Source organism: Gastrolobium bilobum, unplaced genomic scaffold, assembly GCF_033153095.1.
Source record: "Gastrolobium bilobum isolate Gb01-03AN ecotype WA unplaced genomic scaffold, APGP_CSIRO_Gbil_v1 utg1891, whole genome shotgun sequence".
In the NCBI taxonomy this organism is placed as follows: Eukaryota; Viridiplantae; Streptophyta; class Magnoliopsida; order Fabales; family Fabaceae; genus Gastrolobium; species Gastrolobium bilobum.
Genome location: NW_026899025.1, coordinates 504,817 through 525,785, shown reverse-complemented (window position 1 = coordinate 525,785; position 20,969 = coordinate 504,817). Strand labels below are relative to the sequence as shown.

General features: G+C 35.6%; 1 protein-coding gene and 1 pseudogene across 2 annotated transcripts; one reads left to right on the top strand and one right to left on the bottom strand.

The window, feature by feature from the left end:
- Nucleotides 1-10: 10 nt before the first annotated feature.
- LOC133286314 (probable 3-hydroxyisobutyrate dehydrogenase, mitochondrial) lies at nt 11-8,030 on the bottom strand. 2 transcript variants are annotated; one of them, XM_061483716.1, is made up of 10 exons: nt 7,849-8,030; nt 7,352-7,440; nt 6,977-7,091; nt 5,559-5,709; nt 4,474-4,556; nt 3,777-3,872; nt 3,537-3,679; nt 2,653-2,737; nt 1,343-1,422; nt 11-240 (listed from the first exon to the last, which is right to left on the bottom strand). In XM_061483716.1, exons 1-10 carry the CDS (start codon nt 7,975-7,977, stop codon nt 144-146), a joined length of 1,068 nt encoding a protein of 355 aa, XP_061339700.1. In that variant the 5' UTR covers nt 7,978-8,030; the 3' UTR covers nt 11-143. The 2 variants fall into 2 exon arrangements, with proteins under 2 accessions (XP_061339700.1, XP_061339701.1); XM_061483717.1 differs by having other exon boundaries at nt 7,925-8,026.
- Nucleotides 8,031-12,331: 4,301 nt separating this feature from the next.
- Nucleotides 12,332-19,488, top strand: LOC133286331 (uncharacterized; annotated as a pseudogene).
- The last annotated feature ends 1,481 nt before the right edge of the window (nt 19,489-20,969 follow it).

Here is a 20,969-nt window from a genome sequence, read left to right as displayed (position 1 = left end):
TCTAACGTTACTTGTAATTGAAAACAAAATTAAGATTAAAGTTTTTGCAACATAATGGCGCCCGATTGATCGTCTTGCCATACAGGAAAGTAATTATTCTATGTACAGGATCATTGTCTTGCTATATATATTGGCGTCTTAATTTACTTGTTAAAAGGTTCATCCATTCCAGAGTAGTAATGACGAAAAGCACATGAAAAGTCTCTGGCTTCATGGCCACCGCTGCAGAGCTCAGTATATCTGCCCAATACGAAGTTCATTAGTAAGCACACTTCTAATACTTGATATATTCAGGACAACCAAATTTTATACTTATGTGCAAGACATTGCCAAAGAAAATATGTTCCATTTGTTTTAAAATAAAGGAGTTTAAAGCTATTAATACAGATCTTACTGGAAATTATATAACTGCCAAATAAGTGTTTCATCCAAATCAAAGTTGCTAACCTTCTTGGCTATACAAGAAAATAAATTAAATTATACTTTTTAAGTTAACCCTTGGCAGTGAAATCAAACGTAACGAAATTTTTCGTATTAGTTTGCTAATAAGATGTGACGTGAAACATATATTCTGTAATAGAATTGGCATGCCGTTACAAAACACGAGAGCGGAGTTCAAGTTTAACTAGTAAATACACACATGGTATATAATATATGAAGCTGGGTACGTGTCATCTTTGTTAAAATTCATTTCCTCTTTTTGCTTTCACTCTTCATAATGAGTTACGGAGAGTCAACATTTATGAACTTATTCGGGCTAAACAAATACAACAGAATCTCATGTAACAATCTTGTGATCAAATAGAGAATGGCTTGTTGCCTCTCTTTTTTTCTTCTTCAAATTTAAACGTGTTTAAGAAAATTGATGCAAATTGTAATTGCTTACTAATGGTAATTAGTTTAGATATAATATCCAATCTCATTTGAGATTTGAAAATACTCCCACTAAAAAACAGGAAATTCATAGAAAATCAAAATTTAAGAACAAATAAAAAAAAAGGAATTGGTAGAGAATAAACAATAAATAAGGAATTGTTAGGGAATAAAACAGCAAAAAGAGAGGTATTTTTTTTTTTTTTTGTCAAGTTGTTAGAGAAGATCTCAAGAAGCCTTCTCCCTCGTATTTCTTACATCTTAGGTTGTTTGCATATGCACTTAATTTTGCTGTTTTAGGATAAGAGTTTTTAGTGAAAACAGTGTGCTTTAATGCTTCATCAACAGAATGATATTATAATACTTTTTAGTATTAAGGATAAGAAGAAAAACAGTTTTCCCAATGGATTTAATAGCAAGAAACTTGTACCTTACTACATGCCTAGGTTATGCAAGAAGAGGGACTTACATCTTTTGTGCTTGCGATGTTAGCGGGTATTTACATCCAGCTAGCTTAGCTGATTCTGCGGCTAGGTTCAAGTCTTTAGCCTGTAGTACACACACAATTAATTTGTCTTATTTTTAACAACAAACACACTTGTTTATCAAACTTCAACTTAATAAATAAATAACAAAATTAATCAAAGACTTCAGATTCAATGTAGAAACAGTTTTTTTAAAAATAAAAAAAATAAAAAATCCTTACACTCTATTTTGCAAGTTTTTTATTATAATTTTGTATAAATGGAATACAACATTAAGTCTCAAAAACTAAAACTAAAAAAGATACATAGGATGTTCAAAGGACCACTAGGAAAAAAGTCAAAATAGTAAACAAAAGAGATAATTAGCATTAGACTCTACAACGTTAATATAGGAGATTGCAAAAGCTTTTAAAAAAAAGTTCATACACAAAGTAAAGAATTTCTGGCAGTTCCCAGGCTGTAGCCCTATAAAAAGTAGTTCAAAGTACAACCTCTTCTGCTTAATGGCAGACATAATTACATATTGAGAATTATCATTTCTCTTCAATCAAGATGAATGAATTTGGTTGAAGAGAATTAGCAGTACCAAATTAAATCTGATTTTGAAATTCAACATGTGACTAGCATGACTTTAGCCAATTTGAAATGAATTACTCCAACACAAAGGATAATTCCAACATAGAATCACATAATATATCAAGGAATGCAACAATCAGTTCAAACATAGCAAGATGAAAACAGTTAGAAGTATTGCTAGCTAGTGACCTACCACTTTCAAGAGCATTAATTTCAGTGAGCACAGTATTAGTTTTGGGAGGTACAAACAGAACAAGAAGGGACATATTAAATATGCCAAGACATATCAGCTTCAAGTTTTGGGATATGATATGAAATTTTCATTTGATCATCACTAAGTGGAAAGATTGACCAACGGACCAAAAGTTGTCAATTTGGTTACCAATAAGGCAGTGGGATTTTTTCTTTTATTAAAAAAAAAACCCTTGGTTAATTATCTAAAGAAGTGGTTACTCATTTGAATATTTTGTAATTCTCCCAACTAAATTTTTTTGTGTAAATGGAAATTGATCATTTTTTTTTGTTCTTGCTCGAGTATCCTCGCACCCTTTAGGTCTCTGCAAGCTCAAACTGCTGAAATTGATATTTATTAGTCGGCCAAAATTTGGCTTAGTTGCACTCCACTGTAATGACTCTTCTTACAATAGATTTCCAAATGGTACAATCACCCAAATTTAAAAAGAACACGTGCAAATTGAGTTAAAGCTCAGCTACTTACCATAAGCTTGGATGCAAACCCTCCATCATAATCCCTTGAAGAGGGCACCCCTTCCATCAGCCCAGGAACTGGGTTGTAAGCATCACTGTAGTCAACGCAACTACTACCAATTAGTTTTATCCTCTAAATACTGACTTTAACCCTTTTCAAAAAATTCCCTAAAGATTGTAAGCTAAGCTAACATGGAAACTTTTTTGAATGTGAGACTGTACATGTTGGCATGTTTCTAAAAAAGGATCTATATTTTTGTTATGTGTAAAGAACCTTGGGATACACCACTCCAAAAGCTAGCTCAAAGGGTGGTGGGAGTGCCCAAAGCCTTATAAACTCCACATTAGTTGCACATACAACCAATGTGAGACTATATATCTCAACTCGCCCCCTCACACGAGAGCCCTTTGGGCTTGAAGGGTGGACAATGCAACAGACCCAGCCTACCTGTGCTAAGAAACTCCACAAGAGAAAGTGGGAGACGGCGAGACTCTGATACCATGTAAAGAACCTTGGGATACACCACCCCAAAAGCTAGCTCAAAGGGTGGGAGTGCCCAAAGCCTTATAAACTCCACATTAGTTGCACATACAACCAATGTGGGACTATATATAACAAGGAGAAAACTACAAGTAAAGAGTAATGGTCCAAGAACTCTTTGGAATATGTCACACACGTGCTTCAACATTATGACCTTTCAAACTTCAGGGTACTTTCTACTGTATTAGGGGAAACTATATTCCTATTGTCCTACCTGTTCCTTTATAGCCACAATACTAATTCTAAAGCTTCTAAGAATCTTTGTTACCACATATTGTTAAAGATGCAGACAGATCCACCATAGTCCTGCAGCTAATTGTCATATTGAGTTGAGAGAGAAAAGAACGGCATACCTACTCCAACAGCGAGCACTGGAGCAGTTAAATATTTTTGTCAAGGTGCTGGCAGTAACACCAAGAGATTGGCCCAAAGCAAGGGCTTCTGATACTCCCAGCATGCTCACAGCCATAGCCAAATTATTGCAGATTTTTGCTGCCTAATAACATAAAACAAAATATATGTATGTGACTTACTGTTAAATAGGCAATTCGAAGTACTGATAACCATACCCTAATTATAAGTATGTAACTTACAGAACCACTTCCTGCTCCACCACAATATATTGTACTTTTACCCATTGAAAAGAATAAGGATTTTGCAGCAAGAAATGCTTCCTCACAGCCACCAACCTGGGGAAGTTCCATATTTTGTTCATTACTCAATTTTTTTGCCAAAAATCCACAACATTGCTGTAACTGTTTTAGCACTGTTACCTCATCCCATGTGTGGCCCATAACAATATACCCTTTGTTAATTAACTGATCAAGTGATCATACTTTTAATGCATTATAAATAATATTGTGGAATGATTAATATCAAAATTTAATATCAAATTGAGAACCAATATATACTAAAATTATAGTGAACTCCCATTTTAGTCTTGGAGCATCAATTCGGTCCTTGAGAGATTATTACAACAATTTGGTCCTCAAGTGATAATCTTTTGACATCATCATAGCCAAAACTGGGAACAGATTGATATCATTCAATGACCACAAATAATCATTTGAGGGCTGATTTGATGTCAACAATTTTTCTAAGTTCCAAAAATCTTTCAAGGACATAATTGAGAGCTTACTCTAAAAATTACCATCCCCAATAAGAATCGGAAAAATTATACAGGGTTCATATGGTTTCCAAGATCAAATGCATGGCCTTTGAACCTACAATTATTACCATACAGTAACTTGTGTGTCTTTTCAGTAGGTTAGAATAAAACAGTATTAATACCATAAAAGTAAGTGTCCCAGCTTCTGCCGCAATCACACTTCCAGATACAGGAGCATCCAACTTGACAGGCGTTTCCCAATCACCTACACAATGTATGATCAATTGATCATTCAGTATCACGACATTAAAAGAGTAAATAATTCCACATAGTAAATGCTTGAAAGCACTTGACAGACCGGTAGGTTTTTATGATTGCCCCTCTTTCCATTCATAAAGAAAATTTAGAAGAAAACAGTTTATACTTTAGAAGACTTTACTGACCACCCATATATGAATTTTGAATCGTTACAAAGTAATGTGTAATGACTAAAATGCCAAACCTAGTTATGATAAATGGCAGACAACTGAATACAAGCGTAGAACATTAGCATTTGTAAAATAGTGGGCAATTTTCAGTTTGGGACCAGTTAGGTTGTAGTAATTAACTATATTTTAAACATCCCTTAACCAGAGAAAATGATGACCTATTATTGAAGTCAACATTAATTAATAAGCTAAAGGAACATGATGTCATACAATGACAGAAAGTAGCTCTTCGGTAATTCAATGAGAAATCAAATCCATTCTTATGAGAAAGACGGGTGAAACTAATAGGAATAACATTAGAAACATTTTCCACATGATTGACAAAAGAAACAAACAGTTAGCTAACATGCTTGATGAACTTTTCTTCATAAAAGAAATCAAAAAAGCTTTATAAATTGTTTGAAGGGTGATAATTATATAAATAAATTAAAGAACCGACTGCTTTGTGATTTTAATCATAAACATGACACTAGGGGTTTGCGTGTGGGAGTACTGATGAACACACACACTGATGAGACAGAAGTCGTTAAACATATCCCATGAAGAGAATACAAGTTCCCCTCATGTTTTATACAAACTATCAATTTTTTGTGAATTGCATGGATAAACAAGTAAAAAGACATTCTCATAAAATTGTGTAGGAATTACCCTTGAGAAACATATTAGTTATGAATGAATATGATAAACAAAACTCAATGGTGCTAAAAAGAAAAATGAATTCATAGATGGCAATTCAAGTCGAAATCTAGTTTACTTGGATGACATTTCACTTATGTTACCTTTCTTTTCTTTTAGAATATAATTAGATATTGTAGCAGAAAGGTTTCCCGAAGTTTGTGGATCAATAGTGGACGAATCTATCAATAACCATGGCCTTATGAGTTTTCCACCATGAAGCAAACCATTTGGTCCAGTGTAAACATCAATCACCTACTTAAGTTAAATAAGGATGTTATTATGGCACCAGAACAAAGTCATATTATAATAAAATTGGGAGCAGTAAGACAATTCATCCAAACCTGTAATATGCTAAATAGATATGTTGAGATATATAGTCCCACATTGATTGGATGGACAACTAATATGGCCTTTATAAGGCCTTGGGCACTCCCACCCTTTGAGCTAGCTTTTGGGGTGGTGTATCCCAAGGTTCTTTACATGGTATCAGAGCCTCGCCGCCCCCCACTTTCTCTTGTGGCATTTCTTAGCACAGGTAGGCTGGGCCTGTTGCATTGTCCACTCTTCAAGCCCAGTGGGCTCTCGTGTGAGGGAGCGTGTTGAGGAGCTAGCTTTTGGGGTGGTGTATCCCAAGATTCTTTACAATATATTTAGGTACACAACTTATTTGACTATGTAATGAACCAACTCTCCCAAAAGTTTAAGTTATTAAATGAAGAGACGTGAATAATTTTATATTACATCTCCAAAACGCCTCTTCACGCAAAATCCCTTTGGGCTTTGGGCATGAATAATGCATAGGCCCACCTATGGGCTTAACAACACATCTTGACCCAAAATCTTAAGGCAACGAGTTTATGGTCTTTTCACTTATAGGGTTCTCACTTAACACATTCTAAGCCACTGTGAAACTTCATAACTCACAATTGAATTTCCAACATTTCCTCCCTTGGCCAATGCTTCACAACATGTCAACATGGGTTAGGCACAAACCCATGCATCAACCCCCATCTCCAAAATACTGAGCCCATCCAAATCATTGGCTCTGTTACCATATCTGTCATGAACTGTTTAGCTAAGTAACTGTTTATAGTTTAGGGCCTGCTTTAAATATAGATGCCACCATATGCATAAAGATAAATGGCAGAAAGGATATAATCAAACCACACAAGAATAATTTGACATAAAGGTTGACTATAAACAAGTTCATTTCTATGCCTCCAAATATAAATTACAAATCCCATGTTAGTTAAGGTAATGTAGTACACTATGGTAAATAGGAAGAATTGATAAGCAAGAAAAAATTATCAGGTCTCATCACTTTACAGAATTAGAAGCCATTCCTTTCTATAAAAGAGAGCAGTAAACCAAAACTTGAAACTCTATCATCTTAGTTCGTTAACCAAAAATTGAAGTAGTCCAAAGAATAAGTTGTTGAAGAACTATATAGGAAACTTGAACTATAAATGACGTAATATATTCGCAGGAAAGTAAATGCCATTGAAATGGCCATACTCACATGGGCAGAGGAAGGTAACATTGTAATTACAACATCACTTGCTTCTGAAACTTCATAAGGTGTTTTCTTTGTGGGAACTCCCATCTCAGAGAACTTCTTCAGAACGTCAGAGTTTCTGCCAATTTTTCACAAATTCAATTAACATCATTGACATTCTGCTTAAATTAACAAAACTGAAACAATCCAATTATATTAACAGTGCCATTAACTTAGACTCCCCACATGAAGCACATTCTCATGCCATTCCCCAAAATATCTATATACTATGAATTGCAACTACAAATGAAATGAGAATAATGTATTCTCACAGAGATTAAGTTAAGAATTAAAGAAATAAAAGGCATGATAAGATCAACAAAAGGTTTAAAACATTACAGGTCATGAACTGTAAGTCTGAATCCAGCTTTAATCAGATTATTTGCCATTCGGGATCCCATATTTCCAAGCCCAATGAATCCAACACTCTGTAGTGCATCAGTGAGGAGAAAGTATATAGTTACAAAACAAGCATCAAATTAAACATGCGTACAGGGGACATGCTAACATGACAAAAATTGTAGCTGAAACCTATAAACAAACAGTTAATGATCTTTCAACAGACAAATCAATCACCTGAAAGGCTTCACAAGAAAATCATATATCCACTTTGAGATAAACACAAAGAAAGACACCCAATAAAAAAAAGCATCACAATTCAGTAATATGATGAAGCCTATAAGTAGTTATGTCAACTACCCAGTTAAGAAGTAGCATGAAAGATGCAGGCTTTCCATGTTTTAAGGGATAAGAAGAAAGGTTCAAAAAAAGAGTATGTTAGTTAAGGCATGTAGACCCAAGTAAGAGAAGTTAATGGCGAGATAGTGATTAGAGACCTGCAAGTGATGAGTGGGAACAAGGGACGAAGAGAAAGTGCGAATTTGGAAGGATTGAGATGAAGAAGAGACTAACAGAGAGTTGCATTTCCAAAGAGAAAGCAGAGATCTCAACCTGCAAATCGCCATGGCTATCCTTTCTCTCTTATTAGTGTTTGTTTTTTTTATTCATGTTGCCATTACGTTATCTTTTGGCACCCCAATCCAGTGTATTAAAATAAAGGTTATATAAGAATTATCTTATAGAAAAAGTGACTGTGTTATATTATAGAAATTCGTTTTGCGTGTTGAAATTTTTTTTTTTGTTGCAGGCCCCACAGAATATTGTGTGTAGGAAACTTTTTGTGGTCATGTTAAATGATAGATGATAAACCCTTAAAATAATGGTTCTCTTGTCTAAATTTGTTAGAGAAATTAAAAAATAAAGAATAGTTATATTGCATAAACAAAAATTTATGTCTTATACACATAAATACAAGATGGATCTTTATTTTTTCTCTTCTCTTAAAAGTGGATTCCACTTGCATAAATGAGTTTATAAAAGATAATAATTCTCTCCTACTACATGAAAAAATTATTACCGTAAAGAATAAATAATACTTAATAAAATGTACAATATTTAATACATTAGAAATTAAGAGAAGTTATTTATCATTTTTATTGTTAAATCCTTAATAATTGTCTTTAAAAACGGCGAAGAAGATAAGATAACTTTGATGGCACTAGAACCTGCTTTAACTTACCTTTAAATTATTAATTGAGGTTGGACTTGGACACTCTTGTACCAGAAAAAAACAAAAAAACAAAATAAGTTTATCAATTTTTTTATATTAAATAATAATTTTTAATTTATGTAATGTATATTAGATTTATTATTCAATAATTTAAAAAATTAAGTTAAATTTATAATACGCATCAATTTTGAAAAGTAACATAAAATATCACAAATATTTATATTAAACTCAATAAAATAATAATCGTAATTCAATGTATCTAATAGTTGGAATGTAATGCAATTTTTGAACCATTTTTGAGTCTCTGCAATGCGTGTTGAAGAATCGGAAAGTTCGAAATATCAGGGAATATCGAAAAGTGTTAGAAATGATACATCGGAAATGGATTCTCTAATGTGAAAAAAAACATGACATGGTCATGTGAGAAGATCACAACTATATAAAAGTAAATCAACGGTTATGATTTTGTAACTACCTATTTTAATATATTTTCTCTCTCTTCTTTTATTACCATTGATCTACCTTTGTATGGTTATGATTTCATATGACATGGTCATATGATTTTTCACATTAGAGGATTCAGATCCTCGTACATCAAATTTTTTAAAATATCGGTACAAGTAAATAATAACATCCTTAATAATAAAAAAAAATTAAAAAAATTAAAAAAAGAAAGAAAGAGAAAAACTAGTGTCAGTCATGTCAACAACAAAACATTGACAGAGAAGATATTCCATGGTAGAGCAGGTTAACCCTATGTTATATAGGGAGGCAAAATGATGGCTGTTTCATTTGGTGCGGAGCATTTTAAAAAATCCCCAATTAGCATGGTGTTCTTAGCTGCTCTCCTTTGGATTCTTGCACACTCGCTAGCTTTGGTTTGTTTTCTCATTATCAAAATAGCACTATAAAACAACAAATAATTTATGTATAACTTTTAGTCTTTTATCATACTATTATTCTAACAATACCTTTCTTTAATAATAAAGTAAGATAAATATTCATTTCATTATACCTTTTTTCCTTTTCTTAATAAACAAAAAAGTTAAGAAATATTATAACAAATGTTGTCAAAAACACATTTATGAAATAAAAAGAAGAGATTTATTTTTCTTATGTCACATAAGATAAATCTTCTATCTTACTCTCATAATAAATGGTGGGACCCATTTTATTTTTAAAAAAAGGAAAAAAAAACAGAATACGGAAATTGAAGTAAGAGTAGGAGATAAAATCTTTCTTATGTGACATAAAGAAAATAATACCCTAAAAAGAATCACTTAACAATCAAGGTATATTCGCACGAATCAATTTGAATATTTTTATTAAAAATTTAAATATGAATAATAAGTTCTATATTCATAAAGAATAGATCAAATGATAATTATATTAGTAGAAAGATTGACTCATAAGTTTAATATCCTAAGATTAAGTTTGGATTAATAGATGTCTCGACTGGATCGCGACGTGGCGGCGAGAGATTGAACGATTAAAAATAATGGAGTCGCTACAAGGTTTATTTAGGAAAACATTGGAAAAACCCTTTTGTTTGTGAAAATTGGTCTTTGAAAACAGAATTGGATTCAGAGTCGATTACGAGTAGGGAAGGTATTAGCACCCTACACCGTCCGTTTAAAAAAACAGTTACCTTATATTAATTGTGCAAATTATTGATAAGATTTTAAACATTTATTTCACCCCAAAGAATTGAACTACATTGATTAAAGAAAAGAAAACTAATTTTTGAAAATTTATTTTTGTTTTCTCTAATCAATGTAGTTCAATTCTTCGGGGTGAAATAAATATTTAAAATCTTATAAATAATTTGTACAATTAATACAAGGTAACTGTTTTTTTTAAACGGACGGTGTAGGGTGCTAATACCTTCCCTACTCGTAATCGACTCCCGAATCCAATTCTATTTTCAAAGACCAGTTTTCTCAAACAAAAGGGTTTTTCCAATGTTTTTCCAAATAAACCTTGGTGGCGACTCCATTGTTTTTTTAAATCGTTCAATCTCTCGCCGTCACGTCGCGATCCGGTCGCGACAGCTGGCGACTCCATTGGGGAAATTTAGAGAGTCAAGCCTATTTATTAATTGTGCAAATTATTCATGATTTTATTTATCTGTTTCACCCTCTTTTTGTTGCTTTATTTTTTTTTTCTACCTTTTGTGTAAATATTGTTATTGAGCATTATGTATATACATCTATGTTTGTCATATGTTGCTGGTATATTTATAATTGCAATAATAAATATGTATCTTGTTTGGTTTTAACCTTAGGGTAGACGACCTCTGTATATATTGTGCTTTGTCTTTGTTTTGCAGCTTGGGAATTTTAGTTATTTTCAAATGTACAGGCTAGTATGCTCCTTGCACACACATCACTATCACTCATTGCACACACTTTTGGGTTCTATAGCCGGACTCATCTGTAAACTTAAGGAATAGGGGTGTCTCGACATTGTCATTGAAGAGGCCTGGTGCCTCCCTGACACTTGTTGGTTCACCACTCGGGTTGTTACCGGCAGTATGGAAAAATCGTATTGAGAAGGTTTATCCTTACTTGCGATCAGTTCCATAGGCTAGGTCCATATCCATCAGGTATGGGCAACTCGGGAACCATAGTCTTCAAAAGTCTAGATCAACCCAAGATATGCACTTATAGAGCAGACCTAGTGACCTACTGTTTTAGAGTCCCCATCATAGGATATCTGATCATAGGGTTCCATTTTTTTAGGTCAATGGGAGCAAGTTTCTTTTCGTTATTTTCTATTAATTTCCTTTATGTAAAAATAAAAAAATCGTAAAAAGGGTGAGAAAAAGAAAAAGATAAAAAAGAATTGAAACAAAAGAAAAAAAAGAGAAACAAAGCATGCATTTGCGCGTTTTGACATTTTGTCTCCCTCATCTGAAGGAAAGCTCAACTGTTGTGGAGGAAAGATTTAGCATTTTTACTCATAGCAAGAAATGACAAGATCCAGCCTTGAGAAGAAATCTAGCAGTGTAAGTCATTCAAAGAGACCTATAAAGATCAATATAATCCTTAATCAATTGGGGGATTTGAATGAGATCACTCAACAAATGACCCAAGAAGCCCATTCAGATTTCACAAGAAATGTATGGAAGGATAGAGTTGTAATGATGTTTAACGTATTACAACAAAATGCTACTGAATTTGTCGATCATTATGACAAGATGGATGATCATATAAGCATGAATCCTTGGCTGCAACTACCTCCAAAGTTGTCTGAATTTTTGGGATATTCGATGTAATCATTTCTATCATGTATCGAAACTTGAACCATGTTTTGAGAATTACATTGAATGAAATGCTACATTATTGTACTGCTAGTGAATGATCGCCTCAGAGTACAATCTATTGAGGAGTATATGCTCCCTTAGATGTGCGACTAACCGCTTGCCAATTTGCGAATTTCTAACATGATCAAGACTTCTTGCTATAAGATTCTAATGTTAAATCTTTCAAAGACAATAGAAGACCATGCGTTTTCCTTCTATCTCTTTCTCTCTTTTTCATGTTACAACATTTGGATGTAATCATGCATATTCATCAATAATTCCATACCATTTGCACAACATTATATTTTCAGATTCCATAACATGCATATTTATTTTAGCATTACATACTCATATCTTATTTTTTGTCAGTTAAGAGAAAATAATCCACAAGAAAGCAAAATTGTTTCCACGGCACCCTTATAGGACTCGTGCTCAAGCTAAGATCATGGATGAACTAGAACAAGGTGAGCTGAGAGAAGATGTGAATAATTTGAAAGCACAGATAGCAAAAATGATGGAAATGCTACAATCGCTAGAAAAGAAGAACACAGATGGGAACCCTTCAGCAGTGAATGAAGAACAACCAGCCACACCATCTCACCCACCAGGCTTTCCCCCAATTGCCATGCACCCCCAAAATCCCAACACTGAAGGAGTACTAATGCCACTTACAATATACCCAAACAATCCTGTACAACCACCAAACACCAATCCACAAGAAGTACATGTACAATCATTCCCTCTATTCGGCCTACCTCCAGGATTTGTACTACTACAAGCCACTAACCCTCCAAATGGTAACACACCAACCCTTATCCCAAACCCTGCTCAATCACAAGGTCCTCACCCAAATGCCTTTGAGAACCCACAAACACAACTATCTTTTCCTGTTGGTAGTACATCATTGGTTCCACCTGTTTCAAACTCACAAAATGTATCCCAACCTCAAGTATTTCCCTTTACTTCAGATGGGAATCAAGAACCACAACACTCCAATCCTTTACATGCAGTGCAACATTTCCATCAAGGAATTGCTCATGAAACCTTGAATAACTCTTCAATTGGAATTCTCCAATCTATGGGGAAATTAGAAGTTTTAGAAGAAAGAATGCGAGCTATAGAAGGAGGAAGTAGTTATGGACTTGGAAATGCTTCTGAACTTTGCCTTGTTCCTAATGTTATGATTCCTCCAAAGTTTAAAGTACCCGATTTTGACAAGTATAAAGGGACTACTTGTCCAAAGAGTCATCTGACCATGTACTGCCGAAAGATGGCTGCATATGCCCAAGATGAAAATTTGTTGATTCATTTCTTCCAAGATAGTTTGACTGGGGCAGCTTCGAGTTGATATACACACCTTGGGCGAGCACATATACGTTGTTGGAAAGACTTGGCTGATGTTTTCCTTAAACAATACAAGTATAACATTGATATGGCTCCTGATAGACTGCAGTTGTAGAATATGTCAAAGAAAGAGGTTGAGTCTTTTAAAGAGTATGCTCAACAATGGAGGGAACTATCTGCGCAAGTCGAACCTCCACTATCAAAAAAGAAGATGGTCGCCACGTTCATTGATACTTTGCAGTCGCCATTCTACGACCGGATGATTCCTAGTGTCTCATCGAACTTCTCTGACATTGTCATCATAGGAGAAAGGGTAGAAAGTGGAATAAGGAGTGGTAAAATACTCATAACTCTGTGGAGGCTGTTAATATGAAGAGACCTTCAACTGGAATAGGGAGGAAAAAAGAAGAAGAAACTCATGCTGAGACTTTCAATCAGCAAAAATTTGCACAAGGCAAGCCTGTCCCAACATATACCCACCCTCAACCAAGTTTTCAGACACCTTATTACCCTTATGTTGCCAACGCTTTACATACCTCATATCCCCAACCCTACCACCCGTCTTTTTCTTTTCAGTCACAAACATTTCCAACTGTACCAACATGACCACCTCAATCATGGGCTCCAAATCTAAATCCAAATCAAAGAAGATTCCCAAATAACGAAGAGAGAAAACCCATTAAAGAAGTTTTCGAATCAGCATCTTGTGAGAAAGGTAGAAGATATCAAAACTCCTCTAAAAACAATTTTCGAAGAGCTTTGTAAGTATGGGATGATACAAGCCCAAGTTAAAGAAGAGGGAATCCATAATGAAGGGATGATATGTGGAATCCATCCAAATGTGGGGCATTCTATTGAAAATTATGACGAGTTTAAGCAGACTCTTCAAAGCTTGATAGACATGCAATTTGTGCAAATTGGCTGCTAATATGATGATAATGACATAAATATGGTTAATGAGCATTCAATCCCCAAAATTCAAGGAGGAGTGAATATCCAAATTCTTTCTGTGACCCCACCGACTGTTGAAAATACCACCCCAATCCCAAAACCACTGATACTTCATTACACAAAAAATCCATCCACGACCTGTGGCCAAAGCCAATTACCATCCAAATACCAACTCCTTTTTCCTACAAGGATACCAAAGTTGTGCCATGGAAGTATGATGTGCAAGTTCTTACAAACAATCTCAGTATGATCATTTGGCAGCCTCTTCTAGCTCCAGCACCTATGTTATCACTAATATTTATGGAATTGGTGGGATGACCCGAAGTGGTCGTATTTATACCCCTGAAGAGCTTCGTAATGATTCAGCAAGAGAAGTAGTGAAAGAAGACAAAGGGAAAACTAAGGAAGAAAAGGTTGTTGGGGAAGAGGAAATTAGTCAAGATGAATGCAAGAAGCAGTGACTAATGAAGAAGCCTGTGAATTTCTGAAATCATAAAACAAAGTGAATACAGGGTGGTAGAACAATTGAATCGCACTCCATAAGAAATATCTCTCTTGTCTTTATTGTTGAACTCTGAAGCACATAAGAAGGTATTAATGAAAGTTTTGAATGAAGCTCAAGTCGCCCATAACATTACAGTGGATAAGTTCGATGAAATTGTGGGAAACATTTTTGCTGATAATTATCTTAGTTTTACTAATGATGAAACACCTGCTGAAGGAAAAGGGCATAACAAAACATTGCATATTTATGTGAAGTGTCAGGATCATGCCATGGCTAGAGTGCTTGTTGATAATGGTTCTTCTTTGAATGTAATGCCACTGTCAACACTGTCAAAATTGCCTTTTGACATGTCATACATGAGACCAAGTACTATGATAGTGAGAGCTTTTGATGGTACTAGAAGAGAAGTGATTGGGGAAATTGACATTCCAATCCAGATCGACCCATGTACTTTTGAAATCATCTTTCAAGTCATGGACATCATGTCAGCTTATAGTTGTCTTTTGGGGCGACCTTGGATCCACTTTGCAGGAGCTGTGCCCTTTACATTGCACCAAAAGTTGAAATTTGTAATGGATAACAAGATGGTAATCATTTCAGGTGAAGAAGATATGTTGGTGAGTAAACCATCATCAACACCCTATATTGATGCTGCAGAAGAAGCTCTTGAAACTGTTTTCCAAGCATTCGGGATTGCTAACACTACCTATGCAGGGGAAGGAGCCCAAATTCCAAAACCAACACTAATGCATCCTTAATGGTGGCTAAACTGATGCTCGAAGGAAGATATTTGTATGGGTATGGACTAGGAAGGAATGAAGAAGGCATTGCAAAATTGCTACAACTATCCGAGAACCAGAGCAGATTTGGTTTGGGATACAGACATACCAGAAAGGATAAAAAAAGAGTCATGGAAGAAAAGAAAGAAAGAAGGATAGCTCGGATGGAAGGTATGAGCCAAAAATTGAGGGAGTTCCCATATGTGATATTCGGCAAAGCTTTCAAAGTGTCGGACTGGTATTCCTAGATCAAGTGGATGCTATTGAAGATGATCATTTCATCAATCACCATATTGATTTGGTTTATCCATGTTCTCCAGATACAGACCTTGGCAATTGGGAGGTGGTCGAGTTACCTGATCTTAAACTCAAAGTAATTTGTAATGCTAATCCTTTTGCCTTGCCCAAGGCTTTAGGAGTTACTTTTGTAATATGGGCTCACATGTTTCATTTTCAGTATTTGTCATCAATAAATGCATTTTCTTTGATTATCTTTGTTTCCTTTATCTTTTACTAGTCATTGTTTCAATCTTTGTTCATTTTCTTCCCCTTCTTGTGTTAACACCCATAAACGCAGATCTGAAAGTGATTCTCTTGAAAATGACCACGCTAGCATCTCATCATATGATTTTGATCACTCTATTAATCATGCTGACGAGGATTGTGAAGTAAGTTGGGAGCCTAGCCCTGAATTAATGAGATTAATAGAGCAAGAATCCAAAGAGATTCAACCCAACGAGGAGTCAATTGAAATAATCAATTTGGGGACTGAACATGGTAAGAAAGAAATCAAAATTGGCACCTTTATGAAAGAAAGTGAGCGTAGCAAGTTGATTAAGCTCCTGTGCAATTATAGTGATGTCTTTGCATGGTCATACCAAGATATATCTGGACTCGATGCTAGCATAGTTGAGCATAAGTTGCCTTTCAAGCCCGAATGTCCCCCAGTTAAGCAAAAATTAAGAAGAATGAAAGCAGATATGCTCTTGAAAATTAGAGAAGAAGTCAAAAAACTGTTCGATGCAGGTTTCCTTGCTGTTTCCAAATACCCTCAATGGGTTGCTAACATTGTCCCAGTCCCAAAGAAAGATAGGAAGGTTTGAATGTGTGTTGACTATCGAGATCTGAACAGAGCTAGTCCCAAAGATGACTTTCCAATCCCTCACATCGATGTTCTGGTGGATAATATTGCTCAACATTCAATTTTCTCCTTCATGGATGATTTTTCGGGTTGTAATCAAATCAAAATGGCTCCTGAAGACATGGAAAAGACCTCATTCATCACATTATGGGGAACCTTTTGTTACAAAGTAATGTCGTTTGGTTTGAAGAATGCATGGGCAATATATCAAAGAACAATGATGACCTTGTTTCATGACATGATGCATAAAGAGATAGAGGTTTATGTTGATGACATGATTACGAAGTCTCAAACAGAAGAAGAACACATTGTCAATTTGCAAAAGCTTTTTGAAAGGCTAAGAAAGTTTAAGCTTAGGTTGAATCCAGCAAAATGCACTTTTGGTGTAAAGTCAGGCAAGTTATTGGGGTTCGTGGTTAGTCAAAAGGGAATAGAAGTTGATCCTGACAAAGTTCGAGCAATTATAGATATGCCAGCTCCTCACACAGAAAAAGAAGTTCGTGGTTTCTTAGGGAGATTAAATTATATCGCCAGGTTCATATCTCAGTTAACTGCAACTTGCGAACCAATTTTTAAATTGTTACGCAAGAATCAAACAGTGGTGTGGAATGAGGATTGTCAAATGGCTTTCGAGAAGATCAAACAGTATCTGCAGAAGCCCCCCCGTTTTGGTACCTCCAGTGCCGGGAAGACCTCTTATTATGTATTTGACGGTGCTTGATGAATCCATGGGTTGTGTGTTAGGCCAGCATGATAGTCTGGTAGAAAGGAGCACGCCATCTACTACTTGAGCAAGAAGTTACTAGTTGCGAAGAAAATTATTGGTTTTTGGAACGAACATGTTGTGCTTTGGCATGGGATGCTCATCGTTTGAGACAATATATGTTGTGTTACACTACTTGGTTAGTGTCAAAGATGGATCTGATCAAGTATATTTTTGAGAAACCGGCTCTTACTGGGAGAATAGCTCGTTGGCAAGTTCTGTTATTAGAATATGACATCGTCTATGTCACTCAAAAGGAAATAAAAGGCAGTGCTTTTGCTGAGTATTTAGCTCACCAGCCCGTAGAAGATTATCAGTCGATGCAATGTGATTTTCCAGATGAAGATATAATGGCTTTATTTGAAGAAGAAGAACAGTCTTCACAATAGGAAGTTTGGACTTTATTGTTTGATGCGACATCAAATGCACTGGGGTATGGAATTGGAACTGTATTAATTTCCCCTGAAACCATTTTATTCCAATCACAGCCAGATTATGCTTTAACTGTACGAATAATATAGCAGAGTACGAAGCGTGTGCCATGGGAATCCAAGCGGCAATAGAATCAAAAGCAAAAGTTCTCAAGGTATATGGGGATTATGCTCTAGTTATCCATCAACTAAGAGGAGAATGGAAGACTCGAGATGCCAAGCTAATCCTTTATCATGCTTACATAAGGGAGTTAATTGAGGATTTAGATGAAGTTACATTCCATCATATCCCTCGTAAAGACAATCAGTTGGCTGAGGCTTTAGCCACTTTATCATCAATGTTCAAGATAAGACATGACAAAGATATGCCACTAGTAAAGATGGAAACTTGTGATCAACCTGCGTATTGTCAAACGGGGGAAGCAGAGCTCGATGGGAAGTCGTGGTATCATGATATCAAATGCTACATTAAGAGTCGAGAATATCCTCCTGGGGCTTCAGAGAATGATAAGAGAACTTTGAGGAGATTGGCAATGGGTTTCTTCTTGAATGAAGATGTACTATATAAGAAGAATCATAACATGGTTATTCTCAGGTGCGTTGATACAACAGAAGCAGAGAAGATTATCAGAGATGTTCATGAAGGTTCTTTTGGGACCCACGTAAATAGGTATGCAATGGCAAGGATAATCTTAAGAGCAGGCTATTATTGGTTGACTATGGAGACTAATTGTTTCAACTATGTAAAGAAGTGTCATAAATGCCAGACATATACTAACAATATTCATGCACCACCAATGTCTTTGAATGTCTTAACAGCTCCCTGGCCATTTTCAATGTGGGGGATGGATGTCATTGGCACAAATGAACCAAAAGCCTTAAATGAGCATCGTTTCATTTTGGTTGCAATTGATTATTTCACCAAATGGGTCGAAGCTGCTTCTTATGCCAGCGTAACCAGAAGTGTGGTCGTCAAGTTTATCAAGAAAGAGTTGATTTGTCGTTATGGCTTGCCGAATAAGATCCTCACTGACAATGCAACCAACTTGAATAATAAAATGATGAAGGAATTATGCGAGTTTCAAGATACAACATCATAACTCCTCCCCTCATCGACCAATGATGAATGGAGCAGTGGAAGCGGCAAACAAGAACATCAAAAAGATCATTCAAAAGATGGTGATAACATACAAAGACTGGAGTGAAATGCTTCCTTTTGGCTTGCACGGATATCGAACTTCCATTCGTACCTCAACAGGTGCCACCCCATTCTCTTTGGTGTATGAAATGGAAGCGGTGTTTCTAATTGAAGTAGAGATTCCCTCGTTGAGAGTCTTAATGGAGACAAAATTGGAAGAAGCCGAATGGATCCAATCTCGACTTGATCAATTGAATCTTATTGAAGGAAAAAGATTAAATGCTCTTTGTCATGACCAATTGTATCAAAGAAGGATGAAGAAAGCATACGAGAAGAAAATGCGACCTCAGCAGTTTCAAGAAGGAGATTTAGTGCTAAAAAAGATTCTTCCCATTCAGAAGGATCACCGAGGAAAGTGGACTCCCAATTATCAAGGGCCTTATATTGAGAAGAAAGCTTTCTCCGAGGGGCCCTAATACTCACAAAGATGGACGGTGAAGATTTACCGCTTCCAGTCAATTCAGATGCAGTCAAGAAGTATTATGCTTAAAAAAAAATTGCTCGCTAGGCTGAAAACCTGAAAAGGAGACCTAGGCAAAAATTAGAGCGACCTGGTAGGTTGAAAACTCGAAAGAACAACCTAGGCAAAAGTTAGGGTAAAAAATGAAGCATCGCTCTTGATATATCGATCTGAGAATCAAAAGATCTCCCAAACTGGGGCAAGTCAGACATTTGTGGCATAAGAGACTGGGACAACCGATACCCACATAAGCTTATTGAGGCATGTTCAAGATGATAAGCATGAGAAGCTGGCACTGGTCATTGGAAAAAGCATCACTGGATGAGCCAGAGCCATCCCTTTTACCGTTACCTTTTGAATTTCTTTGTCCAATCACACGAATCTTTTATACTATACCTTTTTCACATAATGATATTTCATTTTTTCTTCAATTGTTGATTGCATATGCATTTTCCATGATAAGCTTATACTGAAAGTGAAAATGATATCACATGAGCATTAAGAATTACTATGATTGCTTCAAAAGATCATGGTAAATATGACAAATCTCCCAAAAGCATTGGTATGAGAAGTAATTGGTATCAAAAGTTTGTTCAAAGGACTGACACCACAGTCCGGATACAAAATACAAAACAAGAACCGAGGCGGAATAACTAAGGGTTGTCGTCGAAGTAAAGGAAAGAAAATATTCAAATTTTAAATTTTGAGAATTTCTGCATTTTATGACATACATTACATATTGCATCACCTTTGCATATAAAAAAAAAACTCAAAGTTTGAAAATTTCAAAATTTTCTACATGCATTGCATCATCTTTGCATATAAAAAAACACAAAATGGAGAAAAATCTCCAAACTTCAAAATTTCAAGATCTTTTGCATTAGGTGACATGCATTGCATTATCTTCTTGTCTTAAAAAAAAAAAGAAGAAAAAAAGAAAGAAAGATTGAAAAGTGACAAGCACCATGTTTCTTTACTTTTCGGGTCCAAGCCCACACCTTTATTTGTCCAGCTCAAGTCGGGTCCAAGCCCACACTTTTTTATTTTTCAGCTAAAGATGGGTCAAGTTCTCACTTTTAATTTCCATCTCAAGACGAGTCCATTCACCCGCACCTTTAAATTCAATCAAGTCGGGTCCACTCTCCCGCACCTTTAAATCTCTACCACGGCGGGTCCACTCTCCCGCGTCTTTAAAATTCTGCCAAGGCGGGTCCACTCTCCCGCACCTTTAATTTCCAGCTCAAGACGGGTCCATTCCCCCGCACCTTTAATTTCCTGCCAAAGACGAGTCCATTCACCTGCACCTTTAAAAATTCAGTCAAGTTGGGTCCATTCTCCCACAACTTTAAATTTCTATCAAGATGAGTCCATTAACCCGCACCTTTAAAAATTCAGTCAAGTTGGGTCCATTCTCCCACAACTTTTTTTTTTTTTCAAAACGGGTCCATTCTCCCATACCTATTAGGGATCTCAATCCCATGTCTGTTCTCCCTGTAGACCACCATGTGAGT

Excerpts from the sequence above, each read along its gene's own strand:
- LOC133286314 (XM_061483716.1), bottom strand. The coding sequence starts at position 7,977 with ATGGCGATTTGCAGGTTGAGATCTCTGCTTTCTCTTTGGAAATGCAAC. Across the intron at positions 5,710-6,976 it reads TGTTACCTTCCTCTGCCCAT|GTGATTGATGTTTACACTGG; the intron begins GTGAGTATGGCC and ends TAACTTAAGTAG. Across the intron at positions 2,738-3,536 it reads AGTGCTCGCTGTTGGAGTAG|TGATGCTTACAACCCAGTTC; the intron begins GTATGCCGTTCT and ends CGTTGACTACAG.